This window comes from Gekko japonicus, unplaced genomic scaffold (assembly GCF_001447785.1).
Source record: "Gekko japonicus isolate JY-2015 unplaced genomic scaffold, Gekko_japonicus_V1.1 scaffold1229, whole genome shotgun sequence".
Lineage (NCBI taxonomy): Eukaryota > Metazoa > Chordata > Lepidosauria > Squamata > Gekkonidae > Gekko > Gekko japonicus.
In genome coordinates, this window is record NW_015160877.1 from 521,979 (window position 1) to 545,970 (window position 23,992).

Consider the following 23,992-nt stretch of genomic DNA (forward strand, 5'->3'; position numbering starts at 1 on the left):
GCTTTGTGGAATGTTCTGTAAACAGAAGCACAAAACACTGAGCTTGAATACTGCTTTTACTGGGCTGGAGCCAACGTCCAAAAGTTGTTGCAGGGAGACCTGAAAAGGTCTCCAGGGCGGAAGAGATTTAATTTGCTATAATCCGATCAGTTCTAAAAGCTCTGCAGATTTACCTTCAGCAAGAAAAGTGGGGCAGTGCGGCATGTGGCTTCCCTCAACCTGCAGACTCCCAGCTCACGGGCTTTATGCAAGAGCCTTTGAAAGATTAACTTCCCTAGACGAGGACTGCACGGCCGAGCTTAAGAGACTTTCACTTCGATACACACCAAGGCTTGGGAAGAGTTTTATCTCAAGCCTGGAATTAACTCCTGGGTGTCAGTCAGCAAGTTTTACAGAGTGTCCACCAGGAAGAAAAAATGAGAATATGGGAAAGCATCACTTAAGCACCTGCCAACATTTACAATTCATTCAGCAAGACTGAATTTAATGCTTTAATATCACGCTGCTTTAGTTATTTCAAACACACTCAGAAGAAACACCTACCCATAGTGTCATTCTTAATTATCAGAAAGCAGGCTTTATATGGTTCTTCTGTTTTATATTTTTTTTAAAAACCAACAAAAGACATTTCCAGGTGCCCCTGTCGTCTGAAGTGGGCCACAATGATCTCTGCATGATTTCAGCCTTGGTGACCCACCTTGTCCTTGCAGGGCCTCTGGCAGTTCTGGGCAGCGCACACCGCGTTCTCGTCATCGGACTCTTCCGCTCCTGACCAGTCATACTTGGAAGGGATATCCAGGACTTTCTTCTCCCTCTTCTTCTCCGTGCACTCTTTCATCAGCTCCACCTTGGCCGCAGCTGCCTTCTCCCGCTTCTTCTTCCGCTCCTCCTCTTTTGCCAGCTTCTTTGCCAGTTTGTTCAGCTCTTTCGTCTTGTCCATAGTCAGCTTTAGTTTCTTCTTCTTGGGCTTCTCCAGCTTCTTCAGCTCTTTAGACTTCTGCTTCATTTCACCAAAGAACTGCTCCGCCTTCTCAAGCTTGCGCTTCCGCTTCCTCTCAGAAGAGTCTTTCCCCCTCATTTTTAATGGCTTCTCGTCCATGCTGTCGTCCTTCAAATGGTTTGACAAAAAGAAAAGGTTTTAGTACAACGGCACTCTAAATTTATCTCGTGGCATATCAGAAATAGGAAGTGGCTTCAGCTTGGGAGCACATTTCCAGGGAAAAGAGCAAGAGTCCAGTTGCACCTTTAAAGGCTAACTAAATTTGTGGCACGGTATGAGCTTCCGTGAGTCACTGCTCACTTCTTCAGACACAGACATATTTCCAGGGGGTGTATCTTATGCTTTAGAGTACCCACACACTGCTGCACCGCATTGTGCAAGAATGACCAGGGCTGAAGCAGACTGCCACTCTTTCCTCCTCTCCCTCCCCCCTGACTGCACAGCAAACTACTGCACAGCAAACTATGTCACACCTCTCCAAGCACGACGTTCATTATGCACTCTAGTGAACGCTACAGAGGACAGAATCCTGGAGAGATGGATGCTACTTCCCTGATCACTTTTCTTGTGGAAATGCCACACTAGCAGAGGGAGCCTGGATGCTGACTCAATGGGAAGAGCAGAGTTAGAACCATGGTCTGTGGCGGTTTCTGCTCAGAGACACCAACTTCAAACACAGGCGATTCATTAAGAGCAAGGCAAACCAGGGTTGCGGCTCACAATGCAGGCTTATTAACAAGCTGAAATTCAAGCCTGTGGTGCCAAGCTCTGTTTCAGAGCCAAATGGGTCAAAGGTAAACTGTTTCTATGGAGGCTGGTTTGCATTTGCAATGAAAGCAGTGCATAAAGCGAAAAATTACTAGCTTTCTTGGAGGGCAAGTCTGAAGGTGACGGGCCAGCACCTGTCTACTCCACCACCCCCAGCAAGCCCCACAGTCTCAATCAAGACTTCCTTCATACAATTCTCCTGTCTCAGGGTTAGCAACCGGGGGGGGGGGCGGTCAACACTATTCCGGGAGTTAGGTTTAGCCCTAAAGTTTTCTGTCACTAACCCTTTTATACACAACAAGAAAAAAAACTAAGTGCATTTCCTGGCTCAAGTCAGGGTCCCAAATGAAAACGAAATGATCAAGAAAGCTACCACCCTAAAGCTTAAGAAAACAAACAGGATACATACAGGAGAAAACTGAGTTTGTTTAATTATACTAAAAAGGGGGGGGGGTGTGTACCACCAACAGTCAAAGCAACTGGAGGAAAAATTCCTGCTACAGATTCCTATTTTAGGGGGAGGATAAATGATTTCATAAAAGAAGGCTTTAATAAATTGTTATTAAACATTATCTAGAAGAGAAGAAGAGAAGAGACTGGATTTATACCCCGCCCTTCACTACCCGTAGGAGTCTCAGAGCAGCTTACAATCTCCTTTCCCTTCCCCTCCCCACAACAGACACCCTGTGAGGTAGGTGGGGCTGAGAGAGCTCTGAGAGAACTGCTCTTTCAGGAACAGCTCTGACGGAACTGTGGCTTGCCCAAGGTCATCCAGTAGCTGCAAGTGGAGTGGGGAATCAAACCCGGTTCTCCCAGATTAGAGTCCGTGCACTTAACCACTACACCGAACTGGCTCCATTAGTGTGCCAAGAGCTATACAGAACACAGAAGGCAGACCTTACTAAAAAGGCTTACAATATTAAAACTGCAACTGAATCAGTGACCGACCTAAGATGACCACTCATGACACCAACAAACAGGAACAAGGTTTATACAGTACCAGCTGCAGGTGTTTAAAAGAACAAAACACTGGCATTACCAAGAAGTTTCGCTCTGCTTAGACAGTCGACATCCTGAAACTGGCAAGTCCTCCCCTTCCACCAGAGGGGTTGCACTTTTAGATTTTTTAAGTACTACAGCTGAACAAAAGTGCCAAGAATTTTAGCAGCAGTAGCAGACCTCAGACCAAAGCAGGAGTACACAGGATGACCTCTGCCGGCAGAAAGCTCTGCCTCCCAACAGTGGATGGGAAGAAGTGCCCATTTCAGGATGTCCTCATCCTTCTGAGCAGGAACAGTATATGGAGTGTCAAAGAGCCATGGAACGGTATGTCTCCTGTGGCTAGACTGATTCAGGAAAGACCGCGTTAAGGAAGTATCAGAGAGGGAGGCAGCCTGAAAGAGAGGTAGGAGAGGCTGGCAAGGGGCAGCAATGCAAAGCAGTCAGCTGAAATTCCACCTGTTAAGCGTCAATTTAAAACAGGGTAACATAATAAGCATTCTGTTGGGAATGGACATCATTACCTCCATGATGTGAAGAAATCGGTCCTCAGAGGGTGGGTGGGTGGCCTGCAGGATCCGCCAGATGTGCTGGGTCTCATCCAGCGATACCTCCAGGAGGTCTCCTATCATCATGAGATCTTCTAGTTGTGATTTGGCTCCAGGAGACAGTTCAAGCACTGGGGGCTCTAAACTGCGAGGTACTAGGGGGCTCTTACGAGGTTGCTTTCTCGGCGTGCTGGAACCTTTCAGGGAAGTGAAAAGGTATGCAGGGAAAATGAATTGTATGATTTGTCAATACCAGAGCTGGAATTCCAGCATACTTAAAAATAATTTCATATAAACAGAATGTTAATTACCCAAGCATCTCAAAGTTACATGATATTATAGGACCAGACAAGCCTGAGATGTACACAAACCAGCTTTACCTTGAGAGCAGCTTTTGGATGCTGATGAATATGCATGCTCAGCACAGAAGGAGGGGGCTGTCCACATGTGCGTTACAACTTCTTCAGATTTTATGGGAATTTCTTCATCACAAAAAAGGTTGGGCTCCAAGCTGCTGGAGGATTTTACACTGGCATTGTCCTAAAACAGAACACACAGGCTCATAAAGGACTGGAAAATTAAGTCTAAACATCCCTGTCTATGTTAACTTAATATATCCATATACAGAAACTAAGTGGGGGGGGGGGTCCCACCCCCAACATAGCAGCAGACAACCGAAAGGAAAGGTGACTACTTCTCAAAGAATAATGTGGGACAACAATGCATTTTGTGCTTATTTCCACATCAGTTAACTCATGTGCAAAAAACTCTGCAGTAAGACTTTTAAAAATCCTTACAAGATACAAAACAGACCTTGGATCATTTTGATACGTCACATAACTTTTTACTATTATGATTATAATCAGCCACACTAAAATTGGTTGAAATCTCACAAAAGGATTAAAACTGACCAGCATAACTCAAGAGTTCAGAGGTTTTCATTATGCCACTGACCTTTATGTCATAGCCATATGCTTCCCTGATGTCTTCATCCGAATCTGTCTCCTCGTCATCGTAGTCCATGGTTTGTCGTGGAGATGACGACACGCTGCTCATTGCCCGATTAAAGCCAGATTGCTGGAAACTAGTCAAGTGACCCTGGGGAGCAAAAAAACACAACATTTTGAAGGATATATACAAGGAGCCACAACTACCTCCAGTGGGGACCCCAAGGCAATTTACATCTTTCTCTTCTCCCATTTTATCCTCACAACAACCCTGTGAGGTAGGTTAGGCTGAGAGTGTGTGTGACTGGCCCAAGGTCACCCAGCAAACTTCTAAGGCAAAGTGGGGATTCAAACATTAATCTCCTAGATCCTACTCCAATACTTTAACCACTACACCATACTGGCTCTCTGACTCAGAGCCTTAGGCTGGTGAACGTAACGTGGTTTCCCAACCAGTTCTGATCTTATATTAATAAAATAGTTGTCAGGACTACAACAGAGAAACTAAATTTCTAGTCTCTGCATGAAAAGTAGAGGCTGACATCTGAGTACTCCTTTAACCCAAAGCAGCTGCAAACATCAGCACAGCCAGGGTCTTTACTGTCCCAACCAGCACTGAACTTCTGATGATGACAGTGTTCATTGGTAGGCAATCTGAAAAGAGACTGCACCTGCTCACCATGAAAAATGACAGTATAATGCTAAACAAATTTTACAGGTTACTGACTTAATTCGAAACTCGATATAGGTCGTGGCTCACATCCTCTGAGTCCAAGAGAGATCAAAACAAGGCAACATGTATTATCTGAGCCTAATTTCAAGAAGTGGGCCTCTCTGAAACAGCAAGGATAGTACCTATGTAAGGTACACGGAGAGAGAAAATAAAGTCCACTCAATGGAAAGGACAAAACTGTAAAGAAAGAAATTCTGGAGACTTGAGAACACACAGCAACATACAGAGGAATCTCACTAGAAACTCTTCCAGGACGTTTTGGTTTTGGGCTCTTACAGTGTTTTGCCCCCTGCTGGTGAAAGCTGATTATGAGAGTTTGAAAAAAGTACTGTAGCTGCAGTTTGGCCAGTTAGAGGAGACAGAAAATAAGTTTACTCAACTAAGCATACCTAATTCTACTCAAACAGAATCCAAGTCCAACTAAAGATACTGTATTTTGTAAAACCTGTAGCAACTAAAGGAAAAGGCCATCCTACTGTCTTATGACTGCAGGGATTAAGGCGGCACTCAGGATCAAATACTGAACTGTCACCATCAGAGTTCGTTCTGAGTACCTAACTGTGTTTTTCTGCAGACGTATGCCCAGATAGCCATAGCATTAAATGCATACAGATTAACGCATCACTTGTCACACAGAACAGTCATCGTTATGAGCCCCCCACCTGTAGGTCAGGATTGGCTGCAGCCTTCTGCAGCTCTGCACTGATTATTTTCTCTGTTTTCTCGCGTGCTGCTTGTTCCACCATGCGCTGGCTAAGCACAGAAAGCTTGGCCAACGCAGAGGACAGTTCATCGGTAGCCAAAGCTTGCCGCGCTCGGTCCTGCCAACTCATAGCCCTTTCCGTCAGGCACTGCAACGCCTCTCCCTCGGGCAGCCGAACCGGCAGCTTTTGCAAGGAGACCAGCAAAGATAAGATGGTCTCCAGCCTGGGCCTTCGGGAACGCATGCAAAGCGGACACAGGAACTTCACTTCTTTGGCAGGCCAACTGGAGCCCTTCTTTTGGGAGCTGGTTTTGGGGAGTGGCACACAGGTGCTGTGAAACCAGTCTTTGCAGAGTTCGCACTGGAGCATGAACCCGCTTGCTGTTTTGCGGCAGATGCAGAACTTGATTTCCTCAATGCAATCCACCATGGTCATCTTTGCCAGGTTGGCTTCCCTGAGGGCATGCATGGCTTCAATCTCTTTCTGCTCACGATCCTTGAAGACAGCCACCTAGTCAACAGAAAGAAGAGTTGAAAACTCCTCACTAGTGCCCTCCCTCTTCTTTTAATCATGGGACAAGGCCTTCAATTTTAGAACAACATGGGGGTGGGCCATGTCTCTTGGTAGCTCAATCTTATATCTAGACAGAAATATTTCCACCTCTTAATCAGATTCCATTTAAAAACCCATGCATATTGTGAACAAAGTCAGAATTACATTGCGTAGCTGCTCCACCTGAACTAGCTAAAAAATTACCACCACAGTGAACAGGTTTAAAAAGTATTTACTTTTACTAGTAGTAAATACAACACACTCAAAGGCATTCCATATAAGCAAGCAAACCTACCGTACTGCTGTTACAGGTCCTTACCACAGTTGCAGTGTCTCTGGTCTCTTCCAGCCCATCTTCTAGCTCACTTAAGGACTCCAGGTCAAGATCCTTCTCTTTCTCCTTCTCCAGCAGCTCCTTCACTCTTTTCCGCCTGTTCTTACTGCTCCCATAAACGCCAATATCAGTTCTAGGGCTGAGAACCTGCAATCAAGAAGGTACAACTTGGCAATGGAGCAATCCAGAGAGAGGCTGCTTAATGAAAGATACCAACCACTAAAGACCAGAAGATAAAAATGCAGAAGCAGCTCTCAGAACTGCAGACCTAAACATCTACCCTGAGCTACATGTTAATTGTTTCACTCTTTAATGTTATTTTATTAATTATTGCTGGCTGTGTTTTACTGACCTTATAATCCATTTTAAGTTTCCTGTCCTTAGTTTTTCACAATAAAAATCAAGCAAAGGATGGATTCATAGCTGTAGACATTTTTCCTTCTTCCAGCAGAGAAAAGCATCTCTTTTCACTGTCCAAAGTGAGAGGCAAGAGACCAACATGCAGCACTGAAACCAGGTTTCAATATGCCTTATATAGGAGTTCAAGGGATTGGATTACCTAGCCCAATAATGCCCACTCTAACTAGCAGCGGCTCTCCAAAGTCTCAGGTAGGTGTCTTTCCCAACCCAGCTACCTAAAGGCATTTTTTTCTTCAAAGCCAGATATGTCAGAGACCAGAGTTTGAAGCCTGATGCACGTGGAACAGATACTCTACCACTGAGCTATGTCCTCTTTCTACACGCAGGACCAGGCTAGCAGCCTGGAGAGCCATCCAAGATGCAAAGAACAAAGCAGATACTTATGTGGAGAAGTAGGGTACAAATATTTTAAATAAGTGGTGCTGCTAGGTATGAATTGCTCTCCTGCCCTTGATTTAAGCAACTGCAGCAGGGAGATAAGGAGGGATCTAGGGAACTACACCTCCTCGCCAGTGTCAAGACTGAAAATCAATGTCCCAAAAGACAGACATGTTTTTATCTAAGCTCGCTATCTGAACTGGCAACAGTCATGTTTAATAATGGGGAAAGCCCATTAACCCATAGGCTTGTGCAAAGTAGATTCATCAGCCACCACGGGCAAACACAGATGTTACCAGGACTACTTGGATCCTAGGCCTGACCACAGATCTTCACCTTGTCCTACCACCCAAAGCAAGGCAAGACTGTTCAGCTAACCCTTTTCACACAGCTCTGACATTTTGAGAGACAAGCTGTTGTAAAAAGCAGACCTAACCAGGATTTACCACTGGGTCCAGGCAGGCTTTGGTATAAATTAACTCAACATCTGAGTTTCTTTCAGCCAAGGCTGTCCAAGTTTTCCCACAGTATTTATACAGCTTTCCACAGTATTGCAACATGTATTTCCCAAAGAATAGCTAATGCTTCCCTGTCTATCAATCATGGTTAAGATTCAGTGCTATAACTGTATAAGTCTCAAGCATAAGAGAAAGACAGACACATGACCAATTTCCCAAGTTAGGAGTCAATGTCAAGGTTGCTGTTTCTACCAATAGTGGCCCCCCCCTCTTTTATCCTGTAACCTGTGTCATTTGCATTTTCTACTAATTCCTAAAAAAACCATGGTCCTATCGCATTATTCACCAGATGATGACGTTTTTAAAAACAATTCTGTAATCCATCTTGAGTCTCAGCAAGAAATGCAGGTCATAAAGTAAAAAAAGAAATAACCTGTAAGAGAGTATAGCTAGAGTTCTTCTTAAGGAATGTTCTTCCTGTGCGCTCCCTCCAGGCACGTGCTGCTGCTACCTGCGAATCAACCTGCGGCAGTGCATCAAGGCGGACAGGTATCAGGCGGCCTTTAGCAGACAGGTTCTCAAGCTGCTCCAGATATGCATAGTTGCTACCATTCTAGGGAGGTAAAGAACAATTCTTAGCTAAATGATTTCATCCTTAGTCTGAACACTGAGCAATATTTTAATATTCACAAACACAGATCTATGCACATTTCAGTAAATCTCACAATTTACTGTCAAATATACATTTTTCTTTTTTAAAAATGAAGTTCCATAACTCTAAATTCCAGTGAGGCATACCCGATGCGCAAAGAACAAGTGAGCTCTTGACAGAGAATACACAAAACTGATACTCTTTTCTGTTCTGTTACATTTGGCTGACGAAGTGAGACAGAGATGGGGTTGTGCCACGCTAACACAGAAGGACAGCTTGTGTTGGTAAAGATACATTATCATTAAGCTTTTAGTTTATTATTGCGGTCTTGAGACCAATGTACAGAGTAAGCATAAAACAGTCATAATTTACAAAATACAAAAAAATAGAAATATGAATATCATTAAGCAAAGAATCCTGAGTGTTTAAAGACTTCCATATTCATCTATTACCATCCTGCACGAGTATCCACCGTTGTTAGAATCCAAGTCAGTTCAGAAAACTGACCGCCAAGTCCTACAGCTGAACGCACAGGGACACTCATCCGTAACAGAATGCAAGCTTTCCATGCAGAAAATCACCCAGTTAAAAGATTTCATGTAGCAGGCATTAGGGAAGACTTTTTTCTGCCTGTGGCCTTGAAAAGCTGCTGTCACTCTAACTAGACAATACTGAGTTACACAGGCTAATGGTCAGCCTCACTATAAGGCAGCTTCACATGACATATATACACAATGTGCTCAGGCACAGCATTAACTCCAGCCTCACATTATGAAAATAATGAGGTCCAGAGGTCCATCAGTAGAGCAGAGGTCCATCAGTGGCTATTAGCCACAAGGTATAGATAGGAACTCTCTTTCTGGGGCAGGTGATGCTCTGTCTTCTTGGTGCTTGGGGGGGGGGGGTCAACAGTGGGAGGGCTTCTAATGTCCTGGCCCCACTGATGGACCTCCTGATGGCACCTGGTATTTCTGGCCACTGTGTGACACAGAGTGTTGGACTGGATGGGCCTTTGGCCTGATCCAACATTGGCATCTCTTATGTTCTTAAATTCAACTGCCATACCTGGAAGTATGCAAAAAGGCCATTGTGATACATTGCAGGCTGGACCACGATTAATTAGGAAGCCGAATAAAATGTTATGTGGCCGCAAATGGTAAAGCTAGGTTATCCAATCTTATGGCCCTTTCTGGTTGAAAGGACCAACGCTAAAAGGATGCCGTGCCAGCAGCTGACCCTACCTGAATGGCTTCCACCTTGGACGTCCAGTCTCGAGCCCGCTGCAGCGCTTCTCTCAATGCTAACACATTGGGCAAATAAGCTGGGATGTTCTTGGCCTCATTCACAATGTTCTCCAGAGCAGCTATGCTTTGTCGAGGCCTACCAAAGCAGGAGGGGAGGGGAGACAACAAATCTGATGAGCAAACATTTTTGCTTCTTGGTGGCTGTAGCAAAATAAAACCACTTGTCATCCCACCCTTCCCCTCACAGCTGCACCATAAGAAATAGGCAAAGTGAAGAACAACATGCTGAAGGCCATGCAATACATTTCAAGGCCAAGTAGAAATCTGAACATCCCACCCTGCCCTCTCCAAGCTGAGCACTCTAGCCGATACACGACACCAGCACCAGCAACTGAAGTCAAAGCCTCTTAAAGCATGGAACACCCTTTTAGGTTGCTGATTAAATACTTAGTATCACCTTAAGTTTTAGCAGGAAACTAGACCACAACAGCTCGGCTCTCAAGTATAAATGTGTCAGAAAGTGAATGCGTTGATTCCTTTTTAAGGTTGCCATTGCCTAACAGAAGCACCATTTCCTATGCAACAGGTGATTACAGATCCAGTTGGTCAGCCATGTTGGTCTGAAGCAGTAGAACAAATTTAGAGTCCAGTGGCACCTCTAAGACCAACAAAGGTTTATTCAAGGTATGAGCTTTCGCGTGCATGCACACTTTACTGGGAGCGTGTTGTTTAAAGGCCAAGTAACTGACTAAGATGCTGTGATTCACAGGACCTATAACCAGGGCTAAAACCACTAATGGGAATACGCACCTTGCCTGTAGGCAGACCTTGGCTTTCTCTTCCCACCTCTCAGAAACTGTAAGCAGCTCCTGCAGTTCAGCCATGGCCTTCTCCACGGCGTGGTGTGGTGCCAGCCCCACCCCTGAGTCAATCAGTTTCTTCATCACATCTAAGGTGACTCTCTGTGGATCGGAAAGGGTCACCCGCACTTCATCCAGCCAACGAGCCTGCTGCAGCTCTTGCTTGAGCCGAGGCAGTTCAGGAAGTTCCACGTACAGGCCAGAGCCCATGTCAATCAACATCTGCAGCTTCGATGAGTCCGGGATCTCGTCCATCATGGCCTCCTGAGCACGTTCATGGAACTCTTCAACATCATCCAGCAAGTTCTACAGGAAGATTTAGAACAAGATGATCACTCAGTGATAAGAGCTGCCAGAAACTCGAATGGGATTCTTGACTGTTTTTAGCTCAGAGGTGACCACGTTCAAAGCTACTCAGACACCAAGCAATGTGCTGAGCACCACCTGCAGTCAAACAAAAAGCCCCACAGACAAACAGGTTAGCATCAGGCAGGCCAGTTGGCCAAGGGAGGCATGTGCTCGACTTTCACTCATCAACACTGACTGGATGAGCAAACAGAGTGCTACCCACTCCAGCCTGCAGGGTAAAGAATGCAAACTCACTGTTTGCGATGACAGCAATGAAGTGTGCGGTGATGGTGAAAGGTGTTCTGTGTTATGGATTACTAGGAAAAGAATTGAAAACGGAGGAATTGAGAGCCAGCGTAGTTAGAATACTGGATTAAGATCTGGGAGACCTGGATTCAAACCCCCTCTCTCTGGTATGAAGCTTACTGGGTGACCTTGGGCCATGTGTGGAGATCTGTTCTCAGGAGTGTCCATGAAAACTTCACTCCCTCCCTATGTCTTCTTCCCTGTTTGTTTCTTCCCCACAACTTTCCTTCTCCCTCCCCACTTCTCCTTTCCTGTTTGTTTCTTCCTCAAAACTTTCCTTCTAACATTTAAAATCACAGAATTGTACAAACACTATGAAAAAGAATGAAAACAACAGGCATTATACAGGTTTATAACATTACGCTGGGTAAGTAGAGCAGATAAAGATCCCCCCCCTTCATAAGAACATAAGAGAAGCCATGTTAGATCAGGCCAGTGGCCCATCCAGTCCAACACTCTGTGTCACACAGTGGCCAAAACCCAGGTGCCATCAAGAGGTCCAGCAGTGGAGGGTCCTATGAACCTAGCCCCCAGGGCTCAGCCAATGAAACTGGCTGGCTGCAAGCTTAAGACATACAAAATGGACTTCACACAAGATGCAGCTTATGGAATTCAGTGCTACAGGATAGGATAGTGGGCACCAACTTATACGGTTTCAAGGAGGAATTAACAGCAACAGTGATATGGCTCATTGTGGTTGCAAGACCCAAGCGCTAAATGGAACATCCCATTTAGAGACTGTAGGCCTGCTGACTATCTGTTGATGGGGGGAAAGAAGAGAAAGAGAAGAGTAGTTGTAAACAGATGTGGGCTTCCCAGAAATATCTGGCTTGCCACTGCAAGGAAGAGGATGCTGGACTAGCTGCACTGTCTGGTCTTGTTCACCAGGGTTGCTGTTATGTCAACGGTAGTGCTTCCACAGTCATCAATTCCACTTGGCTATATCAGAGGCAGCAGTGAGACAGCAAAGACCTCTCTGTGGGCCTAAACCGAACCAAGTGCCTTTTCCTTTTCCCAGAAATGTCTCCTGCAATGGCCATTATTGTTGTAACTATTAGGTGTTATTTAAGAGAAGATACGGGAGTGCACGCTTCTCTCTTTTGTTCCTGCCATTTTTTTTTCTTCTGTGGCACATTTGTGTTGCAAGCAATCCACAGGCCACCTTTAATGCAACAGCAGAAAATCAATGCAACATTATATAAGTAAAATAAATATTAGTGCTAGAAAGAACCAGAGCAGCTCTGCCTTTCACTAGCTTTTTGCTAGCCAGGGATACTACGGTACCCAATTTACCCTTGTTTCCCTTTGATCATTTTGTTCTTCAGTCCAGGAGAACAGCAAGCAATGCCAGATGAACAATTTGCCCTCATTTCATTCTGGCTACAATTCAAGGTATCCCAAAAGATACTTTTAAAATATTCAGGGTACGCTCATCAAGAATTCCTGAACTAAACAGAATTGTGTGTATTAAGCACATTCACCAGGGTGCACCAGATTCTATACTTATGGCCTCTCCCTGAAATCATTACTGAGCCTCAAGTATATTTATTGAGAAACTAATAGTTCTTAAATTAAAAGAAGTCATGCAGGTCCTTTTCCAAGTACACACCTTTACTTGTCGAGCCTGAGTGATGACACAGGGAAGGCTAAACAGCTGTTGGACAAATGCTTTCAGTTCCTCCACAGTCAGTTTGGTCCGTGTCCTCCCGCTATCCGGGCTCAGCTTACTACATGGAGAAAAGGGACATTTTGTGCACAGTGCTGGAAGCCACAGACAGCCCCTCCCCCCCCCCCACATCAATGACCAACTTTTGGCAAACTATTCCACAGAAGATATTACAATGCCTCTGCACAACAGTGGCTGCAATTTTCTCTGAACCCTGTTTCCAACACGTATATTATGCTATAATTCACATACACACATTTATTGTATCCTATCTCCATTCTACTTCACTGCTGTGCATTTTCTTCTAACACTCACTGTAAACCAGACTTACATACCCCGGTAAGACTTCTCTCAACATTCATCCCCCCACCCCCCCTTCAGATGTACAGTGGCTCACAGACACGAAAAAAGGAAAACACACACAGAATGTAACTTGCACTCCAACTGCAAAAAGCAAGTCTTAGTATATTGTATGCATTCAGCTTTGTGTTTTAAAGTTATTTTTCATGCACAAGATCTATTTCCATCCTTCCTGCCCATACCTATGCTTTTGTTTTTTGCTCAGGAGCAGCTGGGCCACCGAAGCACAAGTCTCTGCCTCTTTCACAGCATCTCTTAGCTTACGGAAGAGATCGTTCTCTGGATACTTCCTGTCTTCAGCATCCTCCAACATCACTCTCAGCTCAATCACGTCTGCAACAAATTGGCTAAGAGGTCATTTGCATGAACACACAAGCATTACAAACAACTTCCCCTGTGATCCCAAGAATCTTGGCTTCGAAACACTCAAGTTGTCGCAGATACAGCTTAAAAATGTCATTTCATTGATGGCCCACTTCATCTTCTCACTCTAGTCAGGATAACTTAACAGGTGTCAAAAGGAGGGGGGTGAGGAGAAGACATGCTGGCATCAGATGCTTCTAGTGACAAAGTAGTTAATTTAACATAACCCCAGCCAGAAGGTTCCTCAAACACAGATGATGATGACCTGCCTTCAAAGCAGAACATCGCACCGGAGTGATCACTAGTATAATCCCAGGTACTGTGCAGCCACTGAATGAACCTACCACCATCACACTATATGGAATAAACCTTGCACTGAGAATCAAATCTCTTTAAGAAATACCTATGAACTAAATTTAGAAGAGTTTAAACAGCACCAATGGAGCATGAAGTAACCAACTCTGCTGCAAATGTACAGCAGACAGGAGCTACTGACCTTTGACAATTTCCACCTACTTAGAGCTCTTCCCTGTGCCCTCTCCCCCACCAGTCTTCTGTGTCACATCTCAAGCCCCTGCTGTAAATATCAGCTTCAGAGAACCACAGGAAACCTGTTTCTAGATGAACAGAAGAACCTGGCTGGGCAACTAGCTTTCCTGCATACCTTAAGGGTACGTTTGCTTACAGGCAATCCAAATTCTACACCAAGAAAAACTCCTTATAAGTTGTGCAAACAAGCGTCTGTGAGATCTCTTTAAGCACTGCAGCTATGTCCCAAATTTAGTTTGTCTCAAGCACACCAGTCTCATATAAGGGTTTCCTGCCAGTTGTGAAGGATGCCTCTTAACACATTCCCACAGGAGACAAAATTCAGCCTAACCTTTCTTGTGGTTGAGGCTGGCAGCCAGTGCCTCAGTGACCCTGCTGACCCAAGTATCATAGGACTGTGCTCTGACTTTCACTCCATACAGCAGGGAAGGGAAGTCCTCTAATGGATACCGGTATCTGGAGAGAAATGGAGAAGACATTTCGAATATACTCACAGGCTAGATAACAGTAGAGAAGACATCTCTGTCAGACTTCCATAGCATGCCTTCATTACAGACAGGGAACCTGGCCACAGACATTTGTCCTCACTCAAAAGGTCTACCAAAGGCAATCAGATGGAAAATTCCTACCTTAGACACTTCTTCTGCATAGGACACGAACACAGATCATTCGGATGGTACAAGCAGACAAGCCGCTCAGGGTTACAAGAACAGGTAAGAGCAGACAGGAAGCACGTGGTCCGACAGGCTGCACATTGGCGCTCGTCATCGGGAACCAGCTCAAACACTTCCTCTTCAGACATCAGCACCCCCTAATACAAAAAAGCATGATATAAGGATACTGCCAGGAGAACATTTTTCTATTTTTTGTTCACCTCAAGTGAGTGAAGCACATCGAATTCTCCCAAGCTCACCATCTGTATAACAGATTCCCTCAAGCGTGCCTCTTCTTCAGTCATGAGCGTCATTTCTTTACAGACCATGGCAGCAAGCCCCACATCCAAGCACTCAGGGTCGGCGGCCATCTTGAAGATGAGCTCCTCATGAGAGAAGACGCAGTGGCGCCTCAGCCGGCGGTAATGGCTTACACACTGTCGCCCTATGGGAAGCTAGAAATGTAAAGAAACACCCCCAATTACTATTTTTTCCAGTATTTTGCCATGGCAGGCTGCCCTAAAACCTCTTCCTCTTGGTCCTCCGGTAGTGGAGCACAGAAGAGGATGAAAAAACACAGGTAAAAATAGTCTCATTAAGGAGGCAAGCAATTATTATAGGCATAAAGTGGGTCACAGTATCCAGCAGCGGTGTCTCCAGGGACCATCAGTCAAGCACTTTGGAGCTTACTAGAGTAAAAGGATGAGGAAATTGGTTGTGCAAGTACTAGATCTCAGGGGCTTCATTTCACTAAGGGGAAAAAAAATCTCATGGTCCGAAATCAGCTTCTCCCACAGAAACACCAAGAAAGCCACATAATTACCAGAGAACAAAAGAACGATAATGCAGCAACAGGGGATAAAGAAGGTCAGAAAATAAGCCTCTCTAGAGATGCTATCTCCTCTTGGCATCACGAAAGCCCAATCCCAAGAACGTGTGCCAGAGAACACAAACTACTTGAATAAAAGGGAGTCTGCTTAAGATTGATCTAACCTGTATCAGTTCTTTGGATGTGTTTTAATAGAGGAGAATGGTGTCACGTTGGTGCCAGAGTGAGAGATTTATTGTTAAACTCTACCCTGGGAGGATTTTTTGCTCCTCGTCCAAAGGACAAAAGAAAACTGGACATTAAGGAAAATTGTGAAGACTTAGAAATGTTAAGTCACACTTATTAATTGCATTATTAACAACCTTTAAGCTTTCCTATTAGAAAATAAAAGTAACACCTGACATGCACAAATCCTATTTGTTGCTTGGCTCATACACCTCACTCCTCCCACTCTTGCAGGGAAAATCCACATTGGAAACTAAATCTGGTTACCTGTAACACACAACTGCAGGGGAGAGGTGCACAGTAAAGCCCAGCAACGAGCTTGGTGCCTGAACTTCCAGACTTAAGGTCTGTTTAAAATGTTTAATGAAAAAAGCCTAAGTTCTTTCTGTCACTGTGTAATAACCTTGAGAACTACATGCTATTTGTAAGCTCAAATCATAACCTTATTTGTAAATGCCATTACATTGATGGCTTCTATCTTACTTCCTTTCTACCACTGGCAAAAATATATGCTTTGTGCATATTAGGGTGTACGGCTACATCTCCCCCTACATACTATTGTAGTTGTTTGAGTATTTTACATCATACTATATCATAAAAGAAGCTGCAGTGGCTCAAGTGGTTAAGACGCTGAACTGCAGGCTGTGGAAGGTCGGTAGTTCAGCAGTTCGAGATCCGAGTGTGCCGCATGACGGAGTGAGCTCCCGTCTCTAGTTCCAGCTCCTGCCAACCTAGCAGTTCGAAAGCAAGAAATTGCAAGTAGATAAATAGGTACCACTTCGCGGTGGAAAGGTAACAGCGTTCCGTGCGCCTTGGTGTTTAGTCATGCCGGCCACATGACCACGGAAATTTCTTCGGACAGTGCTGGCTCTTCGGCTTTGAAACGGAGATGAGCACCACAACCCTAGAGTCGGATTCGACTGGCTTTCGAGCAAGGGTACCTTTACTTTACTTTATATCACAAAAAGGACATACCATAACATTGTCTCACAGCTTAGTTACACATAATGCATCTCGTATTCTTAGAAGCAATGATTAATGTTTAGATTTGAAAAGTAAGAATTAATGAGGCTTCCATCTTTCCAAAAATGTGCCAGGTTTGCTTTCCTAAAAGCCTCACAACTTCTGGACATTTTACAAGGTCTCAAGTCACACCCAATTTTGATTTTACAAACCCTAGGTTTTAGTTTGTAAGAAATATTAAAGTTTAAAATTGGTCCCCTATAAAGTATTGTAATAGCAATCCTGTAATATTTTAGTTTCACAATTCTGGGCAGCACAGAGTACAGAACTGCACTTTTAGTTTGAAAACTGAGCTTGAAGAGGGTGGGCGCGAGGGAAGTGAGAGCAGGGCAACAGTAATCCTTGTACCCCCCCACCCCCGCAAAGGATTATTCACTGCTTTTATATTCTGCCTTTCTCCCCATCCTGGAACTCAGAGTAGGCTGCCTTTCCCATGTTAATGATAAGAGAAGAAGTGGAAGAAAACAGCAAACAGATCAGAAAACAGCTAAACTAACAAGATTCTTATGGGCTACATGTACACAGAGTTGTTCCTTGAGTTTCAAGTACACAACAAATACATCTCAGATAGGCTCTGCCTAGCTCCCCTTTACCATAACAGAAGCAAGCAACACAACCTACAGTCCTGTTTCCCTGGTAAGTTATCACCTACGCTCTGCATTATGATAGAAAGGTACAGACCCAGTCTGCAGTGCAGAAGTTCACAGCCTCAGCAAAGTTGTAGCCTTGGTTAAATCCCGAGTGATAGGCACGAGGAAAAGTTACAACAAACTCGCCAGCACACTGATTGGTCCGATATACCTAGAAGCAAGCCGGTGAGAAAGTGTGAGATTCAGAGAAGAAATCATCGCTGTCACACTGGTCTCCCCAACAGTGTACGTTAAGCAACTAATGGTTGCTAACACAAGTCTCACCCATTCATACCCTTTCCCTCAACAATTGCTTCACCCAGTGTGCTCAGCCAAGCCCTGGGCATGGGCTTCAAGGAGGTTGGTTTTAAAGTATGTAAACTATTTGTGTACAAGGCATTTAAGGCACACACTGAATTCCAGAAGGAGCATCTTTCCACTCTCTTACTGAATCATTAGTAAAATATTTGGGTACAAGACATTTAAATCGTACACTGAATTCCAGAAGGAGTAGCTCTCTTGCTGAATAATTTCACAAGACTTAAAGGCTTTCGGGACACAGTATACACTGTTTCGTCTGGACCTGAATTGGGGAAATCATGTAACTAGTACAACAAATAGAAGTGACTACTACATAGTGGATCTGCGCTATGCAACAAAATCTATGCTTGCAACAGGTCCCCCCATGCTCATTTATTCTAAAGTTTTTGCATACTGTGGCTAAACATGTTCATAAAATGGATCAAAGTGACATGCAACAAAATCTATGCTTGCAGTAGGTTCCCTAATGGCTTAAAAACATTTTTGTGGCTTCAACTAAAGCACTCTACTGCTGAAACGAGGCAATTTTTTATCATTATAGCTGAAGGAGACTCTATGTAGACATGCTAGAAAAATCAAGACAAATAAAACCATGCAGCTAGGCAGAGGAAATCTAAGGCAACACCAGTACCATTTCAAGTCACAGAATATGCCATGAGATACAAAGCTATGTACACAGAGAAAGGTTCTGCTCTACTTACAGGTACACCATGCTCCATAAGCACATTTGGGTTCATGATGGTGACTAACTGGTGCAGAAGATCAGGCTGAGTCTCAAACAGCTCAGGGGCCAACTCTCTCATCACTTCCTCCAGTTGTTCTGCTGCTTGAGAAGGTACTCCGTACCACGTCTTAGGCTCTCCCCTAGCACACCACCACATCCACAGTTAGGAGTCACCCAGCAGAAAAGACGGATCATTCTAACCTCAGAGAGGGTCCACTGAACCTTCCCAAACCCTCACCCATCTGAGGTGGCAGAATTTGTATTTATAGGTTTGATTTTGTTGTATGTATAAAGCTTCTTTTGAACAGACAAACAAAAAAGCAGGTGTTCTTAAGCGTCCAGCTCAGCCTTCAGGAATGAAAAGCTGCAGTAGCAGGAGACATTAACTACCCACTAATAATGTAATGTTATTTATTAAAACATTTACTATATCCCACCTTTCCTCATTGTTCAAGGCAGCTTACAATAATAAGAAAAATATCCCAAAGGTAACAACAAACCCCAAATCCCTCCCCACAAAGATGTCCACCATTCAAACCCCCTCAAAAGCCCTGGCAAACAGGCAGGCCTTGCAGAACCTCCTGACGTCTCCCAAGAGGAGGCCCCCCTCTCCTCTTCAAGGAGCCCCTTCTACGGAGCCAGAGCTCCAGTTTAAAAGGCCTGCACTCTGACTGATGCCAGACGGGCCACCCTCACCGGTAGGACAGCCAACAGATGGCTGCCTGATAAACACAGCTGGTCCACAGGGACACAGACAGTCCTTCAAATATATGGGTCCTAGGTCATGAAGGGATTTAAAGGTCATAACCAGCACCTGAATTGAACTCACACACAGACAGGCAGCTGATGAAGCTATTTCAAAATGGACAAGATAAATTCTATCCAGTTGCTTCTGCACCTCTTGTGAAGACTGTGTGTGTCCGGTCACACAGAAAAGAGGGAAACTACTGAAGGGCTAGGCCCTTAATACCAACTCCATGTTCAAGCCGGGGTATAAGAATGGAGTGGTCAGCTATATCAGAGCCTATTGAGGGGTCTAGCAGTATCAACAGGGAAGGTTGTCCCATCCAACTTTAAACAAAGATCATCCACCAGTGCAACTAAAGTTCTCTTGGTACCAAACCCAGGTGTGAAATCAGATTGCAATGGGTCAAGGGCAGATGTGTCATTCATGAAATGTAAATGGTAGGTTCCAACCAATAGGTGGCAGACACAGGGCCCCTATTCTGCAATAGTCTGTGTGTGTGTTCAGAAATTACTTTATACCCCTTCTCCCTGGGATCTGAAGCGTTTTCTAGACTAGGTATACTCCTGCTTTGCTCCTTACAAGAACCCTGCCATTAATAAGACACAAATTCTCTTGCCCCGAGTAAAGAACTTGCATAACTTATGTTAAAAAGATCAAAACTAGGTAGATACAAAAGAACAGCCCTATTACATCCATCCTGGGTATGGTGTACCCACATTCACAATGCACTGAAAGTACATACCAATGAAGGTAGTTGATGGAATAGCTCCAGTGATCTTCAATGTGCCAGCAGAAAGATGAGAAGCACATCCCCACATAAAGCCAGGGCACCTTCATGCCAGAAATATCCGCATTGATATGAGCAAGGACAGACTGCTCCAGTACGGGCATATTGTTGAGGTTCCAGCCAGAAAGGGCATACTCCTGCCAACAGAAGGCGGAAAGTTTGTAAAGGAAGAGGCTAGAATGAAAATAACATTTTCTAGTTGGGGGCAAGCACTGCTCCATTACACCTTCTTTTTAGCCAGGTCATAATCTGCTGCCACATCAGGACTGCAAGCCTATGTACAGGACCTTGGAACTCAGCTCCAAGGAACGGGACTTGTTTTGGGCCAAAAGCATATAGGATTACACTACGCAGCACCGGAAGTGAAAATTCAGTGCCTTAGACATTTCACCCATCAGTCAAACTCTGACCCACTGGTTGAAGCCTACCCCTTATCTAGTTATAAAGTCAGTTCCCAATACTCCATCACACAGTATGACCAAGAACAAAATACATGGAAAGGCTACACAGCTAACAGTGAAATCACAAAGTGATACCCTCAAGTGTACCACTTTTTCTCTAGACCTGAATGATAATCACTCACTCCTGTAGAGAGGGGGAGGGGAGACAGTCAAGGCAAGACCTTGCCTTCACCTCAGGCCTTGCTGACCTGATGCTTACTTATAGGGATTGGGGGGGGGGGGGGGGTGTGTCTCATACAAGTCATCCATCCCCACACTCCATCCATCGTAACAGGCATTTTCCAAGTTTTGTTATGAATGCTTACTTCTCCTAGGTTGGCTTGTTTTTACACTAGAACCTAGACACATCCCTTCCATGTCTCCCATCTTGTCTTTCATATTTAGAGAACACATTTTATAGAAGCAACTGGAGGTCAACTGTCCAGACAGATTAACAGCCCTGCGAGGATCAGCACCACACTATACAATAGGTGCTTATAGCCAAATCTCAGCTCCCCGTCTGGAAATCCTTCCCCAGCTCCCTTCTCCCAGATCCACGTTACCTCAAAACCACAGATCTGAAACATGGGAAGGGGTAAACAGTAGGTGGGGGGAGCTTGACGTAATACTGCCAGGGGAAAGATTAAGCACTCCCCCCGCATCTCCCCATTTTACAACACAAAATGTTCTCTCTCAAAATGCACTTAGCAGTGGAGACCATCAGGGCTTTGTTACAAGCACCTATAGCTGGAAATTTAGACTGCCCCCAAAGCCTTCAGTTTCCCAAGTGTTAAAGTGTATGTATGTATTTGTATGTTAAAGCTTTTGCCTTTAAAATAATCAAAACACATTCCAGCATGTTTAATATATTAGTTCTAGCTTTCTGGTATGCAAAACTACATGCAAGTCGCATATCTTTCCCACACCTCCTCTTCTGGCATTAGCTTTCTTCTGCCATCCTTTATAGGGAAGCCGCTTCCAAAGTCCTTGGATGAGATGTCCGCTCCATATTCCACAATTACATCCTCCTCGATGCTGCTCACAAGTCGCCAGAACTCCTTTTCCACCAGCTCAGTGGGAACCATCTAAAAAGGACAGAAGGAGCAACGTAAAAACAAATTCAGGCTGGAAAGTTTATGAGCTCCAAGTAAAACAATGCAAGTAATAATGACAGCCTCACAGGTGTTACTTTCCCCCACACGTGTTAAAAATCATTTGTTTTGAAATGTAGCAATTTCGTAAGAACAAATGCCATAAAAAGTGAAAATACAGTAATGCACTGGTGAATTTTCTTTCAAAATGCCAAGGAAACGCACAGCCCATGTCTCTGATGCAAAGAGAGAGAAAAAATACCAAATATCTGGAGGAAGTATACAAGCCGCAGCCAATCTATTCTTGCAGCAGAATCATATGGTGCTATTATTTCCCAGCAGTATTCCTAAGACCATTTAAACTTCAGGGGGGAGAATATTGTTTGAATGGATTTACTGTTCTTGATGGTGAAGAGCAGGCAACTAAGATAATACCATTTTAACTGATGCCTTTTCACGCCAGACATATGAATTTTCATAATAGGTGAGAAGAAATCAGTTCCTAGATAGCCTTCATGTTGCAAGTGGGAGAATCTCACCACTACCACTGCCTTCACTTTAACTCCTGAGGGCCAGGAGGAAGCAGGGTAGACAGGCAGGAGCTGGGAGACCAACACGCCGTTTAGGAACTGCTTGCTATGCTAGCCAAACTCAAAATTACAGTATTAAGTTCTGACTGCATGGGCAAGGTTTAAGGAAAGCAAGCCTTCTGCATAAGATAAAATCTTAATCACTTAGCTACATTGTACCTAGCTACCCGAACTTCACCCAAAAAATAAGAGGGTTAAAGAAAAATGGGGGTGGAACAAAACATAGTTAAAGGACAGAACCAGTGATGTGGGTCTCTCAGGGGAACACATAATTTGAACATTTTCTGGAAATTTTTCTGAAACTTTAATAATGTTAGCAAATAAGGCTCTGGCGTTTGTCCATTCTTTATACCCCATATTCAGCCCATCTAACATGACTGATTTGTAGCACAACAGCCCTGACAACTACAGAGAAAGAGACTATATCTGTATATGTGGGGCAGAATGTTTTACATAGGAAAATGCAGCATTGGAAATTTTTCTGGTGAATTGTCGGCTCTACATCACTGGACAGAACACATGCTTTGCCCGTAGAAGGTCTGAAGCTCAATATGTGTAATTGATATTTAAATAATCTTGAGCAGTGGAGATAGGAAAGCCCTCTACAGAAGACCCTTGGAGAACCAGTCAGAGTAGACAATTCTGGACTAGACAAATGGTCAGACACTGTATGTTTAGAAAGTCTCACTGAGCACCTTGTAGAACTGTGACGGTTGTTAACCAACCAATTATCCAACAGCCTGGCTATAGAATTTGATGATAATGACACCTAGTTTACAAAATTAAAATTAAGAGCTAACTCCTAATGCTTGTCAGAAGTCCACTGACGACAAGAGTGTTTGGCACCTAGACTGCTTCTGCTGTTTAGGAATATGTTGACTTGATATACTAGTGAACGAAATAACAGGACTCCATTTACTATCATTACCCCAGCAAGTCCTCCTGGGTCATTCTTTTTTACTCTTAAAGTCTTCTTCCCCACACTGTTGCACAATTGCTAGCTTTTCACTCCCCGTCTTTACCAAACATCCAAATATAAAATTGTAAATTCTGCAGCTACACACCTAAAAGCAAGCCCATATAGCTATACGGATGATCGTTAGGCACACAAATCCGCACCACTTGCAGAATTTTAACCACTAGACACCTTGACTACCCCCCATCTTTAAGTAAAGGCAAAAAGCCCCAGAACAAAAAGCCCTTTTCATAATGAGAGCCAGCAAGGCAGATAAAGGAATGGATGATGTACTAGGATGAGTGATATTGTTGCAGAGATATGATTTTAGGTATTTAACATTGTTCTGCTCCTGCACGGCTTGTGGTCCATAATAAAGACTGACTGACAGACCAGTGTGTACTTACATGGACTGGCATGTTGAAGTAATCAGATTTGAAATTATCTGCCATCTCACCAAAGCTCTGGAGGGTATACTCTCGAACAGCCTGCTCAAATCCAAAGGCCTCACGTGGTTTGCTACATTCCTAGAGTGAGAAAATCACTATCATTCACCATGATGGATCAAGACAAGCACTTTGATCCCATTCTGCAGTATACTCTGATAAGAGCTGCTTTACCTGACCAATAACAAGACACACAGCATTACATTTTAAACATTTTCTCCAAAAGAAGCTACCGTAGCCATTCCAACTGAGGAATGTGGGAAAGGAGAAGGACAGCAAAGTGTTCTGTGAGCATCTGATGAGACAACATGGCATCAAGACTCACATCTTAAGCAGGGCTAT

General features: G+C 44.1%; 1 protein-coding gene across 1 annotated transcript in view; it reads right to left on the reverse strand.

Annotated features, from left to right (window-relative positions):
• The window catches only part of KDM5A (lysine (K)-specific demethylase 5A), a 55,176-nt gene that overhangs the window by 12,194 nt on the left and 18,990 nt on the right, over positions 1-23,992 (reverse strand). Inside the window, exons 8-26 of the mRNA XM_015422883.1 lie at positions 23,612-23,731; positions 21,495-21,653; positions 20,084-20,265; positions 18,571-18,733; positions 17,601-17,720; positions 15,103-15,297; positions 14,819-15,000; positions 14,521-14,645; positions 13,460-13,610; positions 12,861-12,978; positions 10,548-10,903; positions 9,735-9,873; positions 8,275-8,454; positions 6,571-6,732; positions 5,658-6,209; positions 4,270-4,413; positions 3,696-3,855; positions 3,292-3,512; positions 698-1,108 (exon numbers count right to left, since the gene is read on the reverse strand). Coding sequence (XP_015278369.1) covers positions 698-1,108; positions 3,292-3,512; positions 3,696-3,855; positions 4,270-4,413; positions 5,658-6,209; positions 6,571-6,732; positions 8,275-8,454; positions 9,735-9,873; positions 10,548-10,903; positions 12,861-12,978; positions 13,460-13,610; positions 14,521-14,645; positions 14,819-15,000; positions 15,103-15,297; positions 17,601-17,720; positions 18,571-18,733; positions 20,084-20,265; positions 21,495-21,653; positions 23,612-23,731 — 3,840 coding nt within the window. The remainder of the gene's footprint in view (positions 1-697; positions 1,109-3,291; positions 3,513-3,695; positions 3,856-4,269; positions 4,414-5,657; positions 6,210-6,570; positions 6,733-8,274; positions 8,455-9,734; positions 9,874-10,547; positions 10,904-12,860; positions 12,979-13,459; positions 13,611-14,520; positions 14,646-14,818; positions 15,001-15,102; positions 15,298-17,600; positions 17,721-18,570; positions 18,734-20,083; positions 20,266-21,494; positions 21,654-23,611; positions 23,732-23,992) is intronic.